Raw genomic sequence first — 21,613 nt, forward strand, 5'->3', positions numbered from 1 at the left:
CACAGCCGTCTGCTGCAGCACAGCCTGTGGCAGCAGCTCCAAGGCCTTGCTGTGCTCATGGTGGAAGTCGACCAGGCTGTAGTAGGCACACTGGGCCACAGACAGCAGAGCGAGGTGGGCCTCCCATCGCAAGTGCCGCTGGAGCCATGGGACGCAGCGGCAGGCTCCGTGCATCAGGGTGGCCAGCAGCTGAAGGCCCCAGCCCCGCGCGATGCTCAGCAGCCACCACAAGGTCTGCTGGACGGGCGGCAGCACCTCCATGCACAGCTTCTGGGCCAGGAAGAGCGCCCCCATCACCTGTAGATTGCTGCCCCAGAAGACGCAGAAGCCCAGCACGTAGAGAGGCAGGCAGTGGGAAGCCATGTTTGCCACGGCTGCCTGCAGCCCCAGCAGCGGCCGGTAGAATTTCACCAGGCTGGGCCCACACAGGAGCAGGAGCTGCCAGGTGCCTCGGGCCAGCCCGCTCCCATTCTGCGGCGCATCACCTTGGCAGATGGTGGTGGAGGAGCCGGGAGAGGGGCCTTCATGACCCAGAGGCTCTGTGCCCAGCCTCCCGTTCTGGGGGCATGGAGCTGCACTCATGCCACAAGCTCATATTAACTGGCGTTCTGGCCCAAACGCCCTGTCAGCTGAGCCAGGAGGTTGTGCAACAATCAGTGACAGCACAAAAGGTCAGGGTGTGAGCTCTTGTCAGAGGGAGCATTGTTGCCTCAATGGGTAAGGGAGGCAGCCTCTGAAGCTATGAAGTTTAGGTGGGGCCTGCTGTGTTCATGCCCACATCTGACAAATGACAGCCTGAGCCTTCTCGGAGCTAGGCCCTGCAATCTCGGCCACCACGAAGCTTGTGGTCTGGCGAGAGAGATGACAAACCTAGACAGTGCATTAAAAGCAGAGTCACCACTTTGCTGACAGAGGTCCATATAGTCAAAATTGCTTTTTCCAGTGGTCATGTACGGATGTGAGAGTCGGACCTTAAAGAAGGCTGAGCGCCAAAGAATTGATGCTTTTAAACTGTGGTGTTGGAGAAGACTCTTGAGATTCTCTTGGACTGCAAGGAGATCAAACCAGTCAATCCTAAAGGAAATCAACCCTGAATATGCATTGGAAGGACTGATGCTGAAGCTGAAGCTCCAATACTTTGGCCACCTGATGCGAAGAGCCAACTCATCGGAAAATACCCTGATGCTGGAAAAGATTGAGTGCAAGAGGAGAAGGGGGAAAGGGAGGATGAGACAGTTGGATGACATCACTGACTCAGCGGACATGAGTTTGAGTCAGGGAGATAGTGAAGGACAGGGAAGCCTGGTGTTCTGCAGTCCATGGCGTCACAGTCAGACACAACTTAATGACTGGACAACAACAAGAGAGATGGACACTGAAATACACTCATGACAAAACTGCCTCACTCAAGTCCTCTCTTCCCTTTTGCCCTCACACTTCTCCATCTTTTTTTTCTCTCTCTGCTATGAAAGAAAGCAGAGGGATTGAACCTGGGGCCCCGGAAGTGAGAGAGCTGTGTCCTAACCACCAGACCACCAGGGAATCCCCCTGTGCTTCTCCATTCTGCTTTTCTGGTCCCCCTAACCTCCTGCTGCCAAGGCTGGTCCACACCTTGGGTTTTACCTAGCAACAGAGAATAACTGCCCTTTAGTGATTTGAGCAAAATATGGGCCCTTTTCCATTCCTTACTAGGAGTTCCACTTTGAAAAACCCTATTGACAGAGGACCATTTATGAACAAAGTCAGTTCATTTCTTTCCAGACTCTGGATTTTTTCTTTGGATTAAATCAGTAATCAGGGATCAAGCAACCTACCTCCTTTGTTTTGACCTGCTGTAAACAGCTCGCCCAGATGGGCTCGGCGTGTCACCCAGATTTCACTGGTCTGCACAAATGTGCTGAACTGTGTATTCACTGTAGGGTGATGTTCAGGGTGTCACTAGCTGCATCCCATTTTGATCCCTTTAGGAGAACCCCATCTCCCTGAGAAATTTCTTTAAAGCCTTATTCCAGGCACAGTGGATTCCTTTGGCCATTGTTTATCATGTGGATGTTGTGAATCACGTTACTAATCATATTTATCTTTGTATTTGGCTGGAAGAGGCTTGAAGCCAAATGGAAGGACTACTATGGCATGAGCAGTGGTCTATAATGTGTGTTTTGGGTGTGATCCTGAAACTGAGTGGTGCCCTGTCAGGTTCCCGGTCATGGAGGCCTTTTTGTCCCCCATTTCTTGTAGGCAAGACTCCAGCCTCCATGACCTTCCCCGAGTTCCAAAAGGCCAGTTCCAACAGTTGCTAATCAAGGGAGGTACAGCCAAGAAACTTTGGCTGAGGAAAGATTAAAGAGATTGTCCAGTGGTTAAGAATCTACCTCAAAATGCAGGAGATGCAGGTTCAATTCCTGGTCCAGGACCTAGGATCTCACCTGGCACAAAGTAACTAAGCCTCTACACCATAACTACTGAGCCCACATGCTCTGGAGCCACACACCACAACTAGAAAGTTCCTGTTGCAATGAAAGATCCCATGTGCCATAACTAAGACCCAAGGCAGCCAAATAAATAAATATGTCAAAGAAAAAAAAAAGATTAAAGGGATCAGAGAAGCTCATCAGAGACCCTACACACACTCTTAATCTTATCAGCAACCTCACCATGATCTGTTGCCATAAAACTCCTCGCCAAACTCCCAAGCCCTTTGCCTGACAAAGCAATAAAGCTTTTCTTTCCTGCTTCAGCCAAAACCCTCTGCGTGATTCGATTCTGCACTGGTATATACAGAGAAGCTGAGCTTTTGGCATCAATCCCTCTCTGGCTTCATATTATTTCCCTTCTCTCACATCCTTAGTTTCTTCTTGTTGATTTGCATACATCTTGCTGTGTAGCCTTAGACTTGTTCTTGGAAGAAGAGATGATACAGTTAACCCCATAAATGATTCTAAACTTATATACAGAAATTAATCTATCCTTCGTAAAAGTAACACTGTGCTGTGCTTAGTCGCTCAGACTCTTTACAACCCCATGGCCTGTAGCTTGCCAGACTCCTCTGTCCTTGGGGATTCTCCAGGCAAGAATACTGGAGTGGGCTGCCAAGCCCTCCTCCAGGGGACCTTCCCAACTCAGGAATCCAACCCAGGTCTCCTGCAATGCAGGCAGATTCTTTACTATCTGAACCACCAGAGAAGCCCAAGAATACTGGAGTGGGTAGCCTACCCCTTCTCCAGGGGATCTTCCCGATTCAGGAATCGAACCAGGGTCTCCAGCATTGCAGGTGGATTCTTTACCAGCTGAGCTACCAGGGAAGCCCCAAAAGTAACACTATCTACCCAATATTCCAAAATGGTTATCTTAACTCCTGCTATCTCTGCTTGCTCTCCCAGGCCCCTAACAGTGACTCATACAAATAGTCTCCAGATCCTATGGATCCTAAAGATCTCCTGATTCTGATTGTTCATGTCGACTCTCAGGGTCCTTTTCCTGGTCATCCACCTGATGGCTTGCAAGGAATAGTTAAAGCCCTACTTTATCCCCATCTTACAGTTCAGTTCAGTTGCTCAGTCATGTCTGACTCTTTGTGACCCCATGGACTGCAGCACGCCAGGTTTCCCTGTCCATCACCAACTCCTGGAGCTTACTCAAATTCATATTCATCGAGTCAGTGATGCCATCCAACCATCTCACCCTCTGTCGTCCTCTTCTCCTTCTGCCCTTAATCTTTCCCAGCATCAGGGTCTTTTCAAATGAGTTAGTTCTTCACGTCAGGTGGCCAAAGTATTGGAGTTTCAGCTTCAGCATCAGTCCTTCCAATGAATATTCAGGGTTGATTTCCTTTAGGATTGACTGGTCAGATCTCCTTGCAGTCTAAGGGACTCTCAAGAGTCTTCTCCAACACCACAGTTCAAAAGCATCAATTCTTCAGTGGTCAGCTTTCTTTATAGTCCAACTCTCACATCTATACATGACTACTGGAAAAACCATAGCCTTGACTAGACGGACCTTTCTTGGCAAAGTAATGTCTCTGCTTTTTAATGTGCTATCTAGGTTGGTCATAGTTTTTCTTCCAAGGGGCAAGTGTCTTTTAATTTCATGGCTGCAGTCACCGTCCGCAGTGATTTTAGAGTCCCCAAAAATAAAGTCCGACACTGTTTCCACTGTTTCCCCATCTATTTGCCATGAAGTGATGGGACCAGATGCCATGATATTCGTTTTCTGAATGTCGAGTTTTAAGCCAACTTTTTCACTCTCCTCTTTCACTTTCATCAAGGGGCTCTTTAGATTTTCTTCGCTTTCTGCCGTAAGGGTGGTGTCATCTGCATATCTGAGGTTATTGATATTTCTCCCGGCAATCTTGATTCCAGCTTGTGGTTCATCCAGCCCAGCATTTCCCATGATGTACTCTGCATATAAGTTAAATAAGCAGGGTGACAATATACAGCCTTGATGTACTCCTTTCCTGATTTGGAACCAGTCTGTTGTTCCATGTACAGTTCTAACTTTTGCTTCTTGACCTGCATACAGATTTCTCAGGAGGCAGGTCAGGTGGTCTGGTATTCCCATCTCTTTTAGAATTTTCCACAGTTTGTTGTGATCTACACAGTCAAAGGTTTTGGCATAGTCAATAAGGCAGATGTTTTTCTAGAACTCTCTTTTTCGATGATCCAGCGGATGTTGGCAATTTGATCCCCATCTTTAGTTGACCTTTTGTCGTTCTTAGGCACAGTGGGCTCGGTACACATTTGCTGAATGAATGAATGAATCCTTCATCTGACAGATGGGAAAGCTGAGGCCTGAGGCAATATCTCTAGAGGAAAACAATAGAATGAGAAAGACTAGAGATCTCTTCAAGAAAACTGGCGTTACTGAAGGAATATTTCATGCAAAGATGAGCACAATAAAGGACAGAAATGGCAAGGACCTAACAGAAGCAGAAGAGATTAAGAAGAAGTGGCAGGAATACACAGATGGACTATACAAAACAGTTCTTAATGACTCCGATAACCATGATGGTGTGGTCACTCACCTAGAGCCAGACATCCTGGGGTGTGAAGTCAAGTGGGCCTTAGGAAGCATTACTACGAACAAAGCTAGTGGAGGTGATGGAATTCAAGCAGAGCTATTTAAAATTCTAAAAGATGATGCTGTTAAAGTTCTATACTCAACATGCCAGCAAATTTAGAAAACTCAGCAGAGGCCACAGAACTGGAAAAGATGATGCTGTTAAAGTGCTGCACTCAATATATCAGCAAATTTGGAAAACTCAGCAGAGACCACAAAACTGGAAAAGTCAATTTTCTTTTTTTTTCTTTTTTTTTTTTTTTGGAAAAGTCAATTTCATTCCAATTCCAAAGAAAGGCAATGCCAAAGAATGTTCTAATTACTGTACAACTGCGCTCATTTCACATGCTAACAAGGTCATGCTCAAAATCCTTCAAGCTAAGCTTCCACAGTACATGAACCAAAAACTTTCAGATGTACAAGCTGGATTTAGAACAGACAGAGGAACCAGAGATCAAATTGCCAACATCTGTTGGATCATAGAAAAAGCAAGGGAATTCCAGAAAAACATCTGCTTCTGCTTCAGTGACTATGCTGAAGACTTTGACTGTGTGGATCACAACAAACTGTGAAAAATTCTTAAAAGATGGGAATACCAGACCACCTTACTTATCTCTCCTGAGAAACCTGTATGCAGGTCAAGAAGCAACAGTTAGGAAAAAAGAAAAGAAGCAATAGTTAGAACCGGACATGAAACAATAGACTGGTTCAAAATGGGAAAGGAGTACGGCAAGACTGTATATTGCCACACTGTAAATTTAACTTATATGTAGAGTAAGTACATCATGCGAAAGGCCAGGCTGGAACTGGGCCAATGCCCCACTTTCTCGTCTTTAATGGTTGGCCTTGGAACTGGCGAGTGTGTCAGGTAGCTTGCTGATGTGTTCCAGTGAGCATACCCTGAGGCTCAAGGTCTAGTGGAAGCGGACTAGTCTGTTATCTTGGACCTATTTGGTTTTAATCAGTACGTGATGTCCTCGGGATTTGTCATCCTTTCAAAGGTTGGGCCCTGCCCCCTTCCCTTTTGTGTCATTCCCACAGCCTGGTGCAGCATCTGACATGCAGCAAGACTTCAGGAAGAATTTCTTATTGAGCGAATGAGTGACTCAGGACCCCGGAGCTCCTTTTCCAGTGAAGAGGCGACTGAACCCTGAGTCTGATGTCATGAAAACCTAACCTAGAATCAGGCTTGAGCTCTGTCCTTTCTTAATTGTATGACTTTTGCCAAATTACTCCTTTTTGACCTGAACTTAGTTTTCTCTATAAAAAGGGACAGTGTGGGCCATAATTCCTTGTCTGCCATTCTGAAATAAAAAGTTGTTATTTATAATGTTAAGTTTCTAGTATAAAGGAAAGTGATTTGGTCATATATTCTTTTTCATATTCTTTTCCACTATGGTTTATTATAGGATATTGAATATAGTTCCCCGTGGCATATAGTAGGAACTTGTTTCTCTATTTTATATACAGAAATTTGTATCTAATCCCAATCTCCCAATTCATTCCTTCCCTAACCCTTTTTCTCTTTGGTAACCATACCTTTGTCTTCTATGTGAGTCTGCTTCTGTTTGGTAAATAAGTTTATTCGTATCATATTTTAGATTCCACGAGTGATATCACAGTATTTGTCTTTTTCTGTCTTCACTCAGTATGATACTCTCTAGGTCCATCCATATTGCTGTAAATTGAATTATGAAAAAACTTAAGTCAGTTGGTGGCAAAAACGAAAGTAATCTGAATTTTTTAGGCAGCAAAGCTAGCCTTGAACTGTGGGGCTATTTATTCCACTCCATGTGAATATTCATGTCTCTTTACAGAATTAATGTGTTTCATTAAAGAGCTTAGGGAGGATTACATAATATACAGTATGTGCACCATATTGCATGATATTATCTAAAACATGAAAAACGGTGAATTTGGAAACAGATCTGGCCCCAAAGATTTCCAATAAGGGGCTGAGGACTCTCAACACTGCCACTGAGGGATGGAGTGAAGGTTAAATGAGAACGCTTTCTTAATAACGGTGTGAGCAATGGCCAGGCCCAGAATCAAAAAACAGAACAGGGTGGGATGGAGGTGGAAAGTGGAAAAGTGTGTGTTCACCCACAGAAAAGAGGCTGGAGCAGCTAGTTAAGGCAGATTCTTGGCTTGCAGGCTCAGGAGTTAAGCCTTAAACCAGAGGAAATAACTAGGAGTGGGGGTGGGGAAGGACATGGGAAGTAACCAAAAGATAATATGATTTTTAGATCTGGATGGACAAGCCTGGCGGCAGGGAGAGCAACTAGGAGACTCCTAGGTGACCACGAGCCCAGGCAGAGATCAGCGAGGGTCCTTCATGCAGAGGATCTGGGAGGCAGGGAGAGCCAGGCTTCGTGACGCCCGGCAGCTGGTGAGGGTTTCTCCGCCTCAGACCTTCAGAATCCAGCGCCAGTCCCCGCAGCCCGATACTGGGAGAAATGGCCTAGATGGAGCTAGAGGGAGGGGAAACCCCAAATCAGCACACATTAAAGGCAAGCTGGTGTCGGGAAGCGCCTGAGTTGGGAACCAGGAAAACCAGGGGCTCAGTCTTTTCTCTCCAACTTTGAGTTGGTGGGGGCTGTGCAACTGATTCCACTTCAACATGCCTGCAAAATGGCAACATCGATGATCTAGAGTGCCAGACGGAAATGATATACCACATGTGAAAACGCTTTGGAACTGAAGCCTCAATAGGGTTATTCAATTCCAGAGGTGACTGACCATTTTCCTTCACCGTAATAGCGCGTTTCAACGTTTCCTCAAAAGTTGGCTACTGTCCAACGCTTGTAGGGCGATAGTATTTTGATTTTCCGCCGGCGCGTCCGAGAATTTTCACGAAGTGTGATCCCAGCCGCTCGCCGTAGGACCTCTAAATCCCGCCTACCAAACTGACGCCCTGGTCGGAACGCAAGCAAGGCGAGAATGAGCATGCGCAGAAATGGAGTCCAGGGTCGGCCCCGCGACCTGACGTCTGCCGCGGGTGCGCGTTCGCACGCCGGAAGGGGCGGAGCCAGGCTAGGATTTATATATCTCGCGCGGCTAGAGGGTCGACCTCTACCGGCAGCTTCCGAGCGCAGGATGGTATGTAGTGTAATGGCGGCTTCCTCTTTGTCGTGGTGGCATGGCTGAATCCGCGGCACATCCCCGCCATCTCGGTTCACCCGGTGCCGGGGTTCTGCTGTAATAGCACGGGGCACTCAGCGGAACCCGCGGTCAGGTCTATTTCCTGAAAACGTCCTGGACTTGAGGATGGTTTGGGGCCTGCCTGTCGGCTGGCTAGAGGCCTTGGCTTGTGGGGCCTGGGCCTGACAGTTTTCAAACCATGGACTATTCCTGGATTTCTACCTCAGCATTCGAGATCCAAGACGTGAGCCCTTTGGCAGGAGGACCTTGTGTGCGATTGTTTGGCTCTAGTGTTAAAAAGGTGCAGAAATCCAGGCCGGCAGGCTGGAGAGGGTATTCGGGACAGGGGTTGTTGAGGCTTCATTCTGAAACGTCTGGGAACGTTGATACAACTCCTTTGGCCTCTAGAGTTGTCAGAAACCAGAAATGATGAACTTATTGACGGGCGGACAGAGACACTGTGCTGATTGTCATGTTCTGATTTGGCTCTGTCGAGTTCTAGTGGCCACTCTTTTCCGGTTTGGCTCCCGTTGGGAACATGGGGCATCCTTCAGTACCATTGTCCGCCACCCAGCCCCTTGACAAGGAGTCCCTGGGCAAAATGGCAATAATGATGATCAGAATCTTGAGTGTAAGGCTTGTTAAGCGATCCTTAATGCGACTCTCTGGTGTGTGTTTTTCTTCTTAAAGAGGAAAAGGGGGATGGTTCGTTTTAAGTTACAAGGTGAAGGGTTGAGGTAAATGTTCACTTCAAGTCTGACTGAATAATAGCTTCTGGATGTGTGATTGTGAAGAATTAAACTTAATTCTGAATGTAGATATTTTACCTGGGTTGCTGGCATGGAGCCGTCATTGCTTGAAATCCTCCTAAAACCTAGGCCTCTGGGAACGAAGGTCCTCAGAAGGTGCTAATGTTCTTCTATTTCTCTTAGTCTCACAGGAAGTTCTCTGCTCCCAGGCACGGGTCCCTGGGCTTCCTGCCTCGGAAGCGCAGCAGCCGGCACCGCGGGAAGGTGAAGAGCTTCCCCAAGGATGACTCTTCCAAGCCCGTGCACCTCACTGCCTTTCTTGGCTACAAGGCTGGCATGACCCACATTGTGAGGGAGGTCGATAGGCCAGGGTCCAGTAAGTACATGCTGCATCTTTCTAGCTGATGGGAGAGCTGGAGTTGACTAGATGGGGCCAAGCAGTCAGAACGGAGCAGGCTTTGGGGAGATCAACAGAACCTCTGGACTTCAGAATGGAAATATATTTTAGGATTGATTAGTATTCCAGAGTTCAGGTGACTGACATTGTTTTAGGCAGAGGGGTGTAATGAAGTCAAGGAGCATGGTGAGTAAATTTGTTAAGAGCCAAAGAATAGAAGGGTTCCCCCGCTGGCTCAGTGGTAAAAGAACCTGCCTGCCAAGCAGGAGACCCCTGGGTCGGTAAGATCCCTGGAAAAGGAAATGGCAGCACATTGCAGTATTTTTTTTCTGGGAAATTGAAGTAGAAAAGTGACTAAGTAGAACACGTAGCACTGATTACTGAAACAGATAGCGTTAGACAGTTAAAATGGTTTCTGGGCTCTGGTGTTAACTACCTTACTGTACTTAGTATTCTTGCATTCTGAAAGCAATGAGGAATTTGTCTCTAGAGATGGCTGCAACAGACCAGAGCTGGAGCCAGACTTACGTGGTTGAGTAGGGTCCAGATGGTTTTGATTGAGTTGAAAATATCTGTGCACCAGCTGAACAGTCTGCAGTGAGGACAGGCCTGAGAGGTGCAGACCGCTGCAGACCGTCCTGTGAAGCAGATTGCTGGCCTGGAAGGGCGCGTGTGGGGACTTGGTAGTCCACTCAGCTTTGACCACCTACTTTATTTGCAGAGGTGAACAAGAAGGAAGTGGTGGAGGCTGTGACCATCGTGGAGACTCCGCCCATGGTGATTGTGGGCATCGTGGGCTACGTGGAAACACCCCGAGGCCTCCGGACCTTTAAGACCATCTTTGCTGAGCATATCAGCGACGAGTGCAAAAGGCGCTTCTACAAGAACTGGTAAGGGAGCCACAGCTGGGCTCACCCTGGGCTGGGCTAGGGGAAAGGGCCGGGTGCTTTGTGGGGCCTCAGCTCCGTAGTCGGCGGCAGGGCAGCTGCTTTGGTGTCAGGTTTAGTCGCCTCTTGGGCAGAACAGTTCTCAGAAACAATGGGAGCAGCGTCCCGGGACATTTCCTTTGGTGTTGACCTTGGGCGCTGCCTCGGTTCAGCAATCCTTTTGGTTGCTGACAAGTATGGGGGTCTACTTAGAGTGGTAACTGACGCCCCCAGCCCACCCCAGGTGTGTGGTCTGGTTAATGGCTAACTTGGAGCAGGAATTTGTGTATCCGAATGTCGTGTTTCATTATTAACCTTGTGGACCTCTGCTCAGCTCCGCTCGGCTCTGCCCGATGAGCTCCATCCTGGCTCCGCTTGCCGGTGGAAAAGGCTCCTTAGAAGCCGGCAATGAGCCCCGTCCCCACACGGTGCCTGTGTGCCTCCCCCTCACCCGTTGGAGGGCTGATGAAGGCTGGCACCTGGGCCCCCTCCCCAACTCTGCTCTGCTCCTGAAGGCATAAGTCCAAGAAGAAGGCCTTCACCAAATACTGCAAGAAGTGGCAGGACGCAGACGGCAAGAAGCAGCTTGAGAGGGACTTCAGCAGCATGAAGAAGTACTGTCAGGTCATCCGTGTCATTGCCCACACCCAGGTGAGTGCTCGCCAGGGCCAAGAGGAGGGTCACTACCCATTGCTGCCCATCTGGGGGCGATGGCCTACATCGTCACCGGTGGCTTTGGGGGGGACTCTTATCTTCTGAATTGATTCTGTGCTCAGACTGGTTTTGTGCCAGACCTCGTGATTTTAGGGACAGTAAGATTTTCAGGTCCTTAAATGTATTTTCTTGGTGGACAAGAGATTGTTAAAAGCAACAGTCCAGCCAAGGCCCTGCCTTGATACCTGGATTCCTGGGGCCAGAACATAAGGACACAGGGTAGCTTGAGAAGGCATCCAGTGGCTCCACACAGGGTTTTTTGTTACCAGCAGAGGGCACTGTGTCCCCATTGAATCTTAATTAGATAAATCCATGCCCCGTTTTTAGGAAAACTGGTTGAAGGAATTGGTGAGTCATAACTTACGTAGGTAGTCTAGCACCTAACTGAAAATAGTGTTGAGAGGCTGACTTGAGTTGAATTAGCTTTAGCTTTTAGTTTTCTGGGTTAGACTGGGTATAATCTGGGTTGTTAAACCTGTGTGTATACCTGTCATTTCTAAGTGACGAGTAGTCTTGTGTGGTTAGTGGTGACCACATTGCCGCAGATTCGTGCTGTGTGCACTGAAGGTGGCTCAGTAGTATAGCACTGGGCAGCTTTTAAAAAGCCTTATTTGGATTTTGGTCCTCATAGCTTGTATTTGCAGTGTTATACTGCTCTTTTTAAAAGTGGCTTATTGGCAGATAACAGCGTGCTAGATGGCTAGGGTAAACCAGAGCAGGTACCCCAAAGGCACTGGCCAGAAGGACCAGTCGGGAACAGGGAGCTGGTTGGTGGAAGGTTTTTGGTGTTTGGCCCGGCTTGCGGTCCTCTCACGCTGAATTCCCTGTGCCTTTCTAGATGCGCCTGCTTCCTCTGCGCCAGAAGAAGGCCCACCTCATGGAGGTCCAGGTGAACGGAGGCACTGTGGCTGAGAAACTGGACTGGGCCCGTGAGAGGCTCGAGCAGCAGGTGCCTGTGAGCCAAGTGTTTGGCCAGGATGAGATGATCGATGTCATTGGGGTGACCAAGGGCAAAGGCTACAAAGGTGAGCTTTGCAGTGGCCTGAGTTGCTGTGGTTACCCTGGGAGAGTGATGTCAGGCCACGCTGTTCAGTGATGAGGCCCTGGAATGAGCGCTGGGCGCAGTGTCCAAGTCAGACTGCGGAAATGTTCCTTGCTGCCTTCCTTCTGGGAACAGCTCTGGTCAGGTGGTTGGGTCAGTGTGTGGGATTGGGGTGAATGGTTTTCAAACACACTGCAAAACACTGGGCTCGAGGCTTCGTGAATCCTCTTGGGTCCACATGATATTCTGGTACAGGGATGATTCTCTAAGACCTGATCTTGTTGCTGAAAAGGGTTATGTCTAAGCTGATAATCACCTTGGATGGATGGAGGTATAGTAAGGGAGAGGATTGTTGCAGTCAGGTGTTGTATTTCTTTGGACAAAGTACCACGAACTGAAGTTGGGCATTCATAGCACGAAAGGGCCAGTGGCGTGGTGCTAGGCATCATGTTAACAGCCTGTGTCTCTTCCAGGTGTCACCAGCCGTTGGCACACCAAGAAGCTGCCCCGTAAGACCCACCGAGGGCTGCGCAAGGTTGCCTGTATTGGGGCGTGGCATCCTGCCCGGGTGGCTTTCTCTGTGGCTCGGGCTGGGCAGAAAGGCTACCATCACCGCACTGAGATCAACAAGAAGGTGAAGTGCACGTGGGGGCCCTGTGGAGACTTCAATCTTAGGGGAGCAGAGTGGCTCCGTTATTGGGGATTGTGGGGTTCTGGTCCTTGTCATCAGTCCACTGGGTGGAGCATCACGTGGACTTCGTTGCTCATGCCTGGTGGCACAGTTGTGATTCATCAGTGTCCTGGTTTGTAAAGTGCCATCCTTGAAGGTGATTTTGGTCGGGTTGAGGATGGGAGCCTCGTCGATCCTCTTCTGTCCCGTGCTGTTGGAGAGGCCCCATCCCTTATCTCCCTGGATGGCATTGTTCAGGCCCAGGCAGCTTTTCTTTGCTGCAAGCCTGGGACGCCCCATCACGAGGGTCCAGGTCATAAACTGCTTTCCCAGAGTCCTTTGCAGGCTACCCTGCCCCCAAGTTGGGGAATCATTTGTCCCTAATGGCAGTCCTTGCCTCCAGTCAACTTGAGTCCCTGCCTTGTTTTCTTGTTAATCAAATATTTATGCTCATTTCTTCCTTCAGATCTACAAGATTGGTCAGGGCTACCTCATCAAGGACGGCAAACTGATCAAGAACAATGCCTCTACTGATTACGATCTGTCTGACAAGAGCATCAATCCTCTGGTGAGTAATGGGAGCTGTCCTTGCAAATCCTGTCTGGTCTGGCGGGGGATTTCCCTGAGTCCTAGGCCCATAAGGGCCAGGATCAGTTTTTACCCACAGTTCACTGGTGCCCTGGGCAGCATCCAGCCATGGTGGGGACTGTTTGGTGCGGGGTGGGGCCAGCTGTTCAGTGATGAGACCCTGGAATGAGCGCTGGGCACAGCGCCCGAGTCAGACTGCGGAAGTATTCCTCGCTGCCTTCCTTCTGAGAACAGCTCTGGTCAGGTGGCTGTCCTGGGCCCACCAGGCCCAGGGCGTGGGTGTTGTCAGACCTGGCTACAGCCTCATGCTTGATCTGTGCTGACCCGATGACCTTGCTCCTTTCCAGGGTGGCTTTGTCCACTACGGTGAGGTAACCAATGACTTCGTCATGCTCAAAGGCTGCGTGGTGGGAACCAAGAAGCGAGTGCTCACTCTGCGCAAGGTGAGGCTGGGCGGGGAGTGCCGAGCTCTGTTAGGGGAGTTGGTTGGGAGGAAAAGCAGGAACTGCTACGCCTGACGTCTTGGGAGGAGAAGATTCTCTGTCTGGCCTGGCCCAGATGTTTGTTGCTTGCCTATATATATTTCTCATCTGTGTCTTCACCTCATCCCTCTAAGATGAAGGGCTGTGAACTAAGGTGGTACAGGGAAAGGCTTGGCTCTCTAACCTTCCCCTCTTGGCCCACAGTCCTTGCTGGTACAGACCAAACGGCGGGCCCTGGAGAAGATCGACCTCAAATTTATTGACACCACCTCCAAATTTGGTCATGGTCGCTTCCAGACTGTGGAGGAGAAGAAAGCCTTCATGGTGAGTACTTACCTTGCTGCCCTCAGGCTGGGGTGGGGATGACTTTCAGCTTCTGTCACCTGTCAGCCTGCCCATGTGGTGCTGATACAGAAGGTGCTGCGTTTGTGCCAGGGCAGGGGAGACCAGTCCAGAGTCTGGCCACTGGGGTTGGGAAAGTTGTGACTGCTGCCTTCTGTCTAACCTTGCTGCTTTTCTCTCCACAGGGACCACTTAAGAAGGACCGAATTGCAAAGGAAGAAGGGGCCTAATAGAACAGATTGTACAGCTGGTAGAATCTCAATAAAATTATTTTCCAGTGACATCTGTCTCTGACTTTGCTTTCTCAGTTCTGGCTGCTTCCCTTGGGCCCTCATGCTCCCTGGGTGCCCCCAGCTGTTTGCCCTACCACGGTGGCCCCATGCCTGGTGAAGATGAAGCAAAAGTTGAGAGCCCGCAGCCTGGGGAGTGAGCTTTGTGTGAAATGTTTGTCGTTGGGCAAGGCGTCTGGGCCGCTTGTGTGGCAGTGCACGATCTGGACTCATTGTCACCCACTGGCAGGGCAGACCCTGGCTCTGCTGAGTGTCCAGCCACATGGTTTAGTCACTGATCGCTGGAGGCATTCCAGTTGGGGCTTGCTGAGGTTCTTTCGTAGCCATCAGCCAGGTTCTGGCTGTGGGAGGGAATGGATGTCAAGCAGAAGGGCCCCTTGGGGCTCAGAACACGAATTTGCTTTGTGGCAGGCCCTGGTGATTAAAATCGACTTCATTAGAATGAGAATACGGGTTGGTGGGGGCTGAGTGCCTTGACCTGGCTCACCTGGCTGGTCATGTTACTGAAACTCTTTGCATTCTGGTCTCTCTCCAGCCCCTGTGTTGTGCTGACCATTGTTGAGCATCTGGCATCTTGCAGGTCAGTCAGCAAACTCCTGGGAGATGGAGGGAAGCCTGGCGTGCTGCAGTACATGGGGTTGCAAAGAGTCAGACATAAAGTAACTGAACAGCAGGCTGTTGAGCAGCTTGGTTCCTGGATCTCTGCACTGGCCTCTGGGGTCTCGCCCACCCTTTGGTGCAGTGAATCCCAGCATCTCCTTTCCAATCCCAGCTGCCCACGTCATCTGCCTATGTGGCATGTTTTGCTTTGGCCCCGCCTAAGCAGGGCAGAGACCACGGCCCCCGCACTTCTGACATCCCTGCTCCGCATCTTGGCAGCCAGCCGGTTCTGGTATTCTCTGAGCCTTGGTTTTCTATTCTTTGGAGGAGTCTTAATGGGAAGATTGGCCCAGCGAGCATGTGTGCTCCACTGTGTCGACTGACCCAATGGACTGTGTGCAGCATGCCAGGCTCCCCTGTGCCATTTTGCAGACGAGTCCAGGAGTGGGTTGCCATTTCCTTCATGGGATCTCCCTGACCCAGGAATCTAACCCAAGGCACTGCGGGTTCTGTCAGGATTACTGGAGGCGGCCTGAGTTGAGCCTCTGGTTCTGAATAAACGTGCCCCTCCACACCCCCACCCCTGCCCCCTCCACGCTTGGGTAGGTTCTGTGGTAGAGGAGGCTGAGTAGGAACCCTTAAGCCTGGGGCCCCTCCCCACCATCTATGTTTGCCCAGCTTTCCTGGAGTCCCTTCTGAGTTGAGTAGGGCAGTGGGCTACCCTTGCAGCACCTGTCTTCCCAGGACCCTGGCCCTGACTGGCGGGAGCTGCACTCAAGGCTGGAGCCACCAGGGGGCGAGTGCGCAGCACCCAGTTGGGACAGCCTTGTAGGATTCTGGACTTTGCAGGGGCTTCAGTTCCCTCCCCAACCAGGGCTCTTCAGATGCCCCATAGTCCCCAGTGTCAAGCCCACAGCCAGAGGGTCAGGACCTGCCCCAAGGTCCCCAGGCAGCTCTGGCAGAACCAGAGCATGGGAGCTAGGTTCCTGGTCTTGTCACTGCAGAAGCTCCTCTCCAGTCACGTCCTGGGGAAGGTGCTGAGATGGTTAAGGCCCCATCTCGTCCCCTCACCCACCCCAGTTGCCCTTGGCCTCTGAGCCTGTGGGCCTCTGCGGACCTTATGTCAGCCCTGGAGCCTAGCTGCCCATCCAGCCCAGGTGGGAAAGGCTTTTCTGGTTTGAGATGTCTTGGCTGGGCCTGACTCCCTTTTAGGAATCTGCCCAGGTGTAGAGGATGACTGGGGATGTGGGGTCCAGAGAACAGGCTGATGGCGTCCACACATGCTCCACAGCAGAGACAGACCACACCCTCCTGGCCCCACACCTGTGCACAGAGAGACTTCAAGAGCAGGCTTGCCTGACAGACCCTGTCTGCCGACCATCCCCATATCCCCATGTCCCCATCCTCCTTGTTTCTGCCCTGCCCCTGGCCAGGAAGTGATCTTGGGCACCTCCCAGATCACAGATCTGAACCTCAGCCTCAGCTGGTTGGAGACGGACACCTTGGCAGTGGTGGTTGTGGGACCTAGTGCAGAAGGTAGGTCCAGTGGGTGCACAGAACGGCTGGAGCTGTGGTCAGAATGAGAATTTGGGCTTCCCAGGGGAACAGTAAGCCCACCCATGTGTGTGGGATCAGCTTCACTCTTAAGAAACCCTGAGTGCCCGCCAGGCACACAGGTGCTGGGGAAGCCGTGCTGAACTTAGAGGCCCAGCTCTTGAGCTTATCCTCTAGCTGGGGAGGGCAGACAGTAAACAGTGGCAAACAGGACAGTTTTAGAAGTGACCAGGGACTTCCCTGGTTGCCCAGTGGTTAAGACCGAGCTTCCACTGCAGGGGGTACAGATTCTATCCCTGGTTGGGGAAATAAGAGCCTAGGCTGTGCCTCACAGACTAAAAGAGTAAAAAAGATAAAACGTTGGTCTGCTAAGGTTTATTATTTAGATAATAGAAGCGATGGATGCTTTGGCCCTGAATCAAGGCCAGCAGTTTGCAGAAGCTGTCAGTGTTAAGCAGGAGCCTAAAGAAATCTTTGTATGGTCTGTTGGCCTTTTCAGAACTTTGAAAATGAAATAGTCAAATGATTCAAAAGAAACATCTGAGTCATTGGTGATAGATATGGGGTAATACTTACTTGTAGTTGATTAATGCATTTGTTAGTTGATTCCAGAATTTAGAGATCCCTGATATAACTTGGGGCTTCCCAGGTAGCTCAGTGGTAAAGAATCTGCCTCCCAATGCAGGAGACATGGGTTCAATCCCTGGGTTGGGAGGATCCCCTGGAAGAAGAAATGGCAACCCACTCTAGTATTCTTGCCTGGAAAATCCCAGGGACAGAGGAGCCTGGCGGGCTACAGTCCATGGGGTCACAAACAGGCAGACAGAACTGAGCATACACACAGGATTTAACTTGTTCATTAGAATTATGATACTGTTAAACCCAATTACTACAAATAGAATTGCTGTGGATCTAAAAACAGTAGGATGATTCTGAACTGTGCGTGCTGTATAGCTGCAGTCCATGGGATTCTCCAGGCAAGAATACTGGGGTGGATTGCTATTTCCTCCTCCAGGAGTTCTTTCCAATCCAGGGATCGAATCTGTGTCTCTTGTTTCTCCTGCACTGGCAGGCAGGTTCTTCACCACTGGGGCCACCTGGGAAGTCCCTCTAAACTGTAAGCTTCTTTTGAATATTATCATTTTGTAAGGTCAGGGCCCTGACTGGTATATTTTACTCTTCATTCAAATTGGAAACTTATATTTACTATTGGGTTGTAAAACTTTTTGAGCTGATTCTTGGATTATGAGTGGCTTCCCAAGTGGCACTAGTGGTAAAGAACCTGCCTGCCAACGCCAGAGACTTAAAGAGATACGGGTTCGATCCCTGGGTTGGGAAGATCCCCTGGAGGAGGGCATGGCAACCCACTCCAGTATCCTTGCCTGGAGAATCCCATGGACAGAGGAGTCTGATGAGCTACCGTCCATAGGGTCGCAAAGAGTCGGACATGACTAAAGCGACTTACACACGCGCACGCGCGCACACACACACACACACACACATTGGATAGTGAAAGGGCTCTATATTATAGACATTGATTGAGAACGTTACTTTCATAGTATATGCTTTTTGGCTGTGCCGTGCAGCTTGTGGGATCTTAGTTCTCTGACCGGGGATTGAACACGGGCCTTGGTAGTGAAAGCATGGAGTCTTAACCATTGGATTGCCAGGGAACTCCCCTAAATGCACTTTTAAAAAAGAAGAGGGAGGGGGGTTCAGGATGGGAGACACATGTACACATGGCTGATTCATGTTAATGTATGGCAAAAACCACAACAATATTATAAAGTAATTAGCCTTCAATTAAATAAATTAATTTTTAAAAAAGAAGTGCTAAATGCTGTAAAGAAATAAAACAGGGATCGAGAGAGATGGGGCAGGGGAGGCCTTTCTGAAACCTGAGGGTGTATCGGATCCAACCTCGTGGAGCTCTAAGGGGTGAACATGCCCCACTCAAAGAGACCAGTGGGCACATAGGCCCTGAGGTGGGAACGAGGCTTTGGGGCTCAGATCTGAGCTCTCAAAGGAAGCAACTCTCCAGGGGAAGTCTGAGTGAGTGGGCATATAGTAGGTGCTCAGTAAACGTTCCCTGCATCTCTGGGACTCATCAGTGCTTGGGTTCATCTGGGTGTCCCATTTGGGGGTCCCCAGGCCTTTCCGTGGGCCCGCAGTGGGCGGGACAGCAGTCCGGGCCTCCTGAGATCCGTGTCTGTGCGTGTCACAGAGAGCGGTCTCCAAGTGCCCAGAGGTCTGTGTTTCCTGTCACCAGAACCCCATACAAGCCTCTCTGGAATCCTGCGGTGACAAAACAAGGAGCCTCATTCCATTCCTCCTGAAAAAAAGAATAAAGAAAATACTTGCTGGAAATTTCTGAGCAAGTGAGAACATGGAGATGGCAGAAGCCACCATCACCTTAAAAGGCAGAGCCAGCGACTTCGTGGAGCTCACCTGGAGACGGGCTTGGGGGTGGAGGTGCTCTTCCCCAATCCTTGTCCCTCAGTCCTCATCCCCCATCACCCCCAGCCCTGCCCCTGCCCCCCGGGTGCCTGGCCTTGGCTTCCAGCAACCTCACCCTTCTCCCATCGGCTCTCTGCACGCAGCGGCTTGTCTGAAGCTTCTGTGGGTCCCCCGCCCTCCTTACGACATCCTGCTGCTAGGCTGGCACTCAGGGCCTGCTGTCCCCCCCAGCTTCCTATGCCTTCCGGAATCCGGTCTCCTGGCTGCTCCCAGGAACCCCCAAGAGCTCTTCCTGTCCTTCCAGCAGAGGCTCCAAAGCCTGAGCTGGACCCCTGCGAGGAGAGAGGGTTAACATCTACGAGCCCAGGAATGAGGGAGGTGGCATCCAGGACACTTCCAGGCCCTATTAACACATTGTTGTTAAGCCGCTAAGTTGTGTCTGACTCTTCTGTGACCCCATGAACTGTTGCCGGCCAGGCTTCTCTATCCATGGGATTTCCCAGGCAAGAATACTGGAGTAGGTTGCCATTTCCTTCTCCAGGGATCTTCCTGACCCAGGGATTGAACTTGAATCTCCTGCATTGGCATGCGGATTCTTTACCACTGAGCTACCAGGGAAGCCCCTATTAACATCAGAACTGTTAAATGTTGAATGACTGCCCGTGGCACCCATTAGCCCTCTGGACCAACAATGCTGCCCAGGGCCCAACTTCACCCGCTCCTTGCCCTTGATAACCTTGACTTTGAAGGCCTCCAGAGGGTGGTGCCTGGGTTAGCAGGTGGTAGTAACTACGAATAATTTATACCTATCGGGCACTGTCCTATATACTTCATATATATAAACTCAATACTCAGGCAAAGGAGAAAAGGAAAGATAAAGCCATCTGAATGCAGAGTTCCAAAGGAGAGCTAAGAAAGCCTTCCTAAGTGATCAATGCAAAGAAAGAGAGGAAAACAATAGAAATGGGAAAGACTAGAGATCTCTTCAAGAAAATTAGAGCTACCAAGGGAACATTTCATGCAAAGATGGGCTCAATAAAGGACAGAAATGGCATAGACCTAACAGAGGCAGAAGATATTAAGAAGAGGTGGCAAGAATATACAGAAGAACTGTACAGAAAAAATCTTCATGACCCAAATAACCACGATGGTGTGATCACTCACCTAAAGCCAGACATCCTGGAGTGTGAAGTCAAGTGGGCCTTAGGAAGCATCACTATGAACAGAGCTAAAGGAGGTGGTGGAACTCCAGCTGGGCTATTTCAAATCCTGAAAAATGATGCTGTGAAAGTGCTGCACTCAATATACCAGCAAATTTGGGAAACTCAGCAGTGGCTGCAGGCCTGGAAAAGGTCAGTTTTCATTCCAATCCCGAAGAAAGGCAATGCCAAACAATGTTCAAATTACCTCACAATTGCACTCATCTCACATGCTAGCAAAGTACTGCTCAAAATTCTCGAAGTTAGGTTTCAAAAGTACGTGAACCGAGGACTTCCAGATGTTCAAGCTGGATTTAGAAAAGGCAGAGGAACCAAAGATAAAATTGCCAATATCCACTGGATCAAAGAAAAAGCAAGAGGGTTCCAAGAAAACATCTACTTCTGCTTCATTGACTACACTAAAGCCTTTGATGGTGTGGATCACAGTAAACTGTGGAAAATTCTTAAAGAGATGGGAATATCAGACCACCTTACCTGTCTCCTGAGAAATCTGTATGCAGATCAAGAAGCAAAAGTTAGAACCGAACATGGAACAATGGACTGGTTCCAAACTGGGAAAGGATTATGTCAAGGCTGTATATTGTCACCTTGCTTATTTAACTTATATGAAGAATACATCATGCAAAATGCCGAACTGGATGAAGCACAAGCTGGAATCAAGATTGCTGGGAGAAATATCAGTAACCTTAGATATGCAGATGACATCACCCTCTTGGCAGAAAGTGAAGAGGAACTAAAGAGCCTCTTGATGGAAGTGAAAGAGAAGAGTGAAAAAGCTGGCTTAAAACTCAACATTCAAAAAATGAAGATTGTGGCATCCGATCCCATCACTTCATGGCAAATAGATGGAGAAACAATGGAAATAGTGACAAACTTTATCTTTTTGGGCTCCAAAATTGCTGCAGATGGTGACTGCAGCCATGAAATTAAAAGATGCTTGCTCCTTGGAAGAAAAGCTATGACCAACCTAGACAGCATATTAAAAAGCAGAGACATTACTTTATGGACAAAGGTCTGTCTAGTCAAAGCTATGGTTTTTCCAGTAGTCACGTATGGCTGTGAGAGTTGGACTATAAAGAAGGGCTGAGTGCCGAAGAATTGATGCTTATGAAGTATGGGGTTGGAGAAGATTCTTGCGAGCCGCTTGGACAGCAAGGAGGTCATACCAGTCAATCCTAAAGGAAATCAGTCCTGAATGTTCATTGGAAGGACTGATGCTGAAGCTGAAACTCCAATACTTTGGCCACCTGATGCAAAGAACTGACTCCTTGGAAAAGACCCTGATGCTGGGAAAGATTGAAGGTGGGAGAAGGAGGTGACAGAAGATGAGATGGTTGGATGGCATCACTGACTCAATGGACATAAGTTTGAGCAAGCTCTGGGAGT

At 49.4% G+C, this 21,613-nt stretch overlaps 1 protein-coding gene, 1 long non-coding RNA gene and 5 other non-coding genes across 9 annotated transcripts; 6 read left to right on the forward strand and 1 right to left on the reverse strand.

Moving 5' to 3' along the window:
- Nucleotides 1-1,593: 1,593 nt before the first annotated feature.
- Nucleotides 1,594-7,931, reverse strand: LOC129642478 (uncharacterized). Of its 2 annotated transcripts, XR_008709758.1 has the most exons (3): nucleotides 7,795-7,930; nucleotides 6,595-6,733; nucleotides 1,594-4,801 (listed from the first exon to the last, which is right to left on the reverse strand). It is a non-coding gene; the product is annotated as an uncharacterized LOC129642478 (long non-coding RNA). The 2 variants fall into 2 exon arrangements; XR_008709752.1 differs by lacking the exons at nucleotides 1,594-4,801; nucleotides 6,595-6,733 and adding an exon at nucleotides 7,252-7,526 and having other exon boundaries at nucleotides 7,795-7,931.
- A 49-nt stretch (nucleotides 7,932-7,980) lies between these two features.
- Nucleotides 7,981-14,387, forward strand: RPL3 (ribosomal protein L3). 2 transcript variants are annotated; one of them, XM_055566843.1, is made up of 10 exons: nucleotides 7,981-8,154; nucleotides 9,129-9,321; nucleotides 10,064-10,232; nucleotides 10,784-10,919; nucleotides 11,821-12,007; nucleotides 12,498-12,658; nucleotides 13,161-13,262; nucleotides 13,630-13,725; nucleotides 13,969-14,088; nucleotides 14,292-14,387. In XM_055566843.1, exons 1-10 carry the CDS (start codon nucleotides 7,996-7,998, stop codon nucleotides 14,334-14,336), a joined length of 1,368 nt encoding a protein of 455 aa, XP_055422818.1. In that variant the 5' UTR covers nucleotides 7,981-7,995; the 3' UTR covers nucleotides 14,337-14,387. The 2 variants fall into 2 exon arrangements, with proteins under 2 accessions (XP_055422818.1, XP_055422819.1); XM_055566844.1 differs by lacking the exon at nucleotides 7,981-8,154 and adding an exon at nucleotides 8,268-8,497.
- Nucleotides 8,618-8,681, forward strand: LOC129642587 (small nucleolar RNA SNORD43). The gene has a single exon (XR_008709840.1). It is a non-coding gene; the product is annotated as a small nucleolar RNA SNORD43 (small nucleolar RNA).
- LOC129642654 (small nucleolar RNA U82P) lies at nucleotides 10,728-10,783 on the forward strand. Its single transcript, XR_008709902.1, has one exon. It is a non-coding gene; the product is annotated as a small nucleolar RNA U82P (small nucleolar RNA).
- LOC129642635 (small nucleolar RNA U83B) lies at nucleotides 12,067-12,160 on the forward strand. Its single transcript, XR_008709890.1, has one exon. It is a non-coding gene; the product is annotated as a small nucleolar RNA U83B (small nucleolar RNA).
- Nucleotides 13,424-13,517, forward strand: LOC129642634 (small nucleolar RNA U83B). The gene has a single exon (XR_008709888.1). It is a non-coding gene; the product is annotated as a small nucleolar RNA U83B (small nucleolar RNA).
- Nucleotides 14,388-16,957: 2,570 nt separating the features above from the next.
- Nucleotides 16,958-17,092, forward strand: LOC129642607 (small nucleolar RNA SNORA2/SNORA34 family). The gene has a single exon (XR_008709858.1). It is a non-coding gene; the product is annotated as a small nucleolar RNA SNORA2/SNORA34 family (small nucleolar RNA).
- Nucleotides 17,093-21,613: the final 4,521 nt, after the last annotated feature.

The sequence above is a fragment of the Bubalus kerabau genome, chromosome 1, assembly GCF_029407905.1.
Source record: "Bubalus kerabau isolate K-KA32 ecotype Philippines breed swamp buffalo chromosome 1, PCC_UOA_SB_1v2, whole genome shotgun sequence".
Taxonomy (NCBI): Eukaryota; Metazoa; Chordata; class Mammalia; order Artiodactyla; family Bovidae; genus Bubalus; species Bubalus kerabau.

Bases quoted from the DNA above. Each gene is read 5' to 3' on its own strand.
- RPL3 (XM_055566843.1), top strand. From the start codon at position 7,996: ATGAGCATGCGCAGAAATGGAGTCCAGGGTCGGCCCCGCGACCTGACG. The intron at 9,322-10,063 runs GTAAGTACATGC...CTTTATTTGCAG, and splicing joins GGTCGATAGGCCAGGGTCCA to AGGTGAACAAGAAGGAAGTG. The intron at 13,263-13,629 runs GTGAGTAATGGG...GCTCCTTTCCAG, and splicing joins ACAAGAGCATCAATCCTCTG to GGTGGCTTTGTCCACTACGG.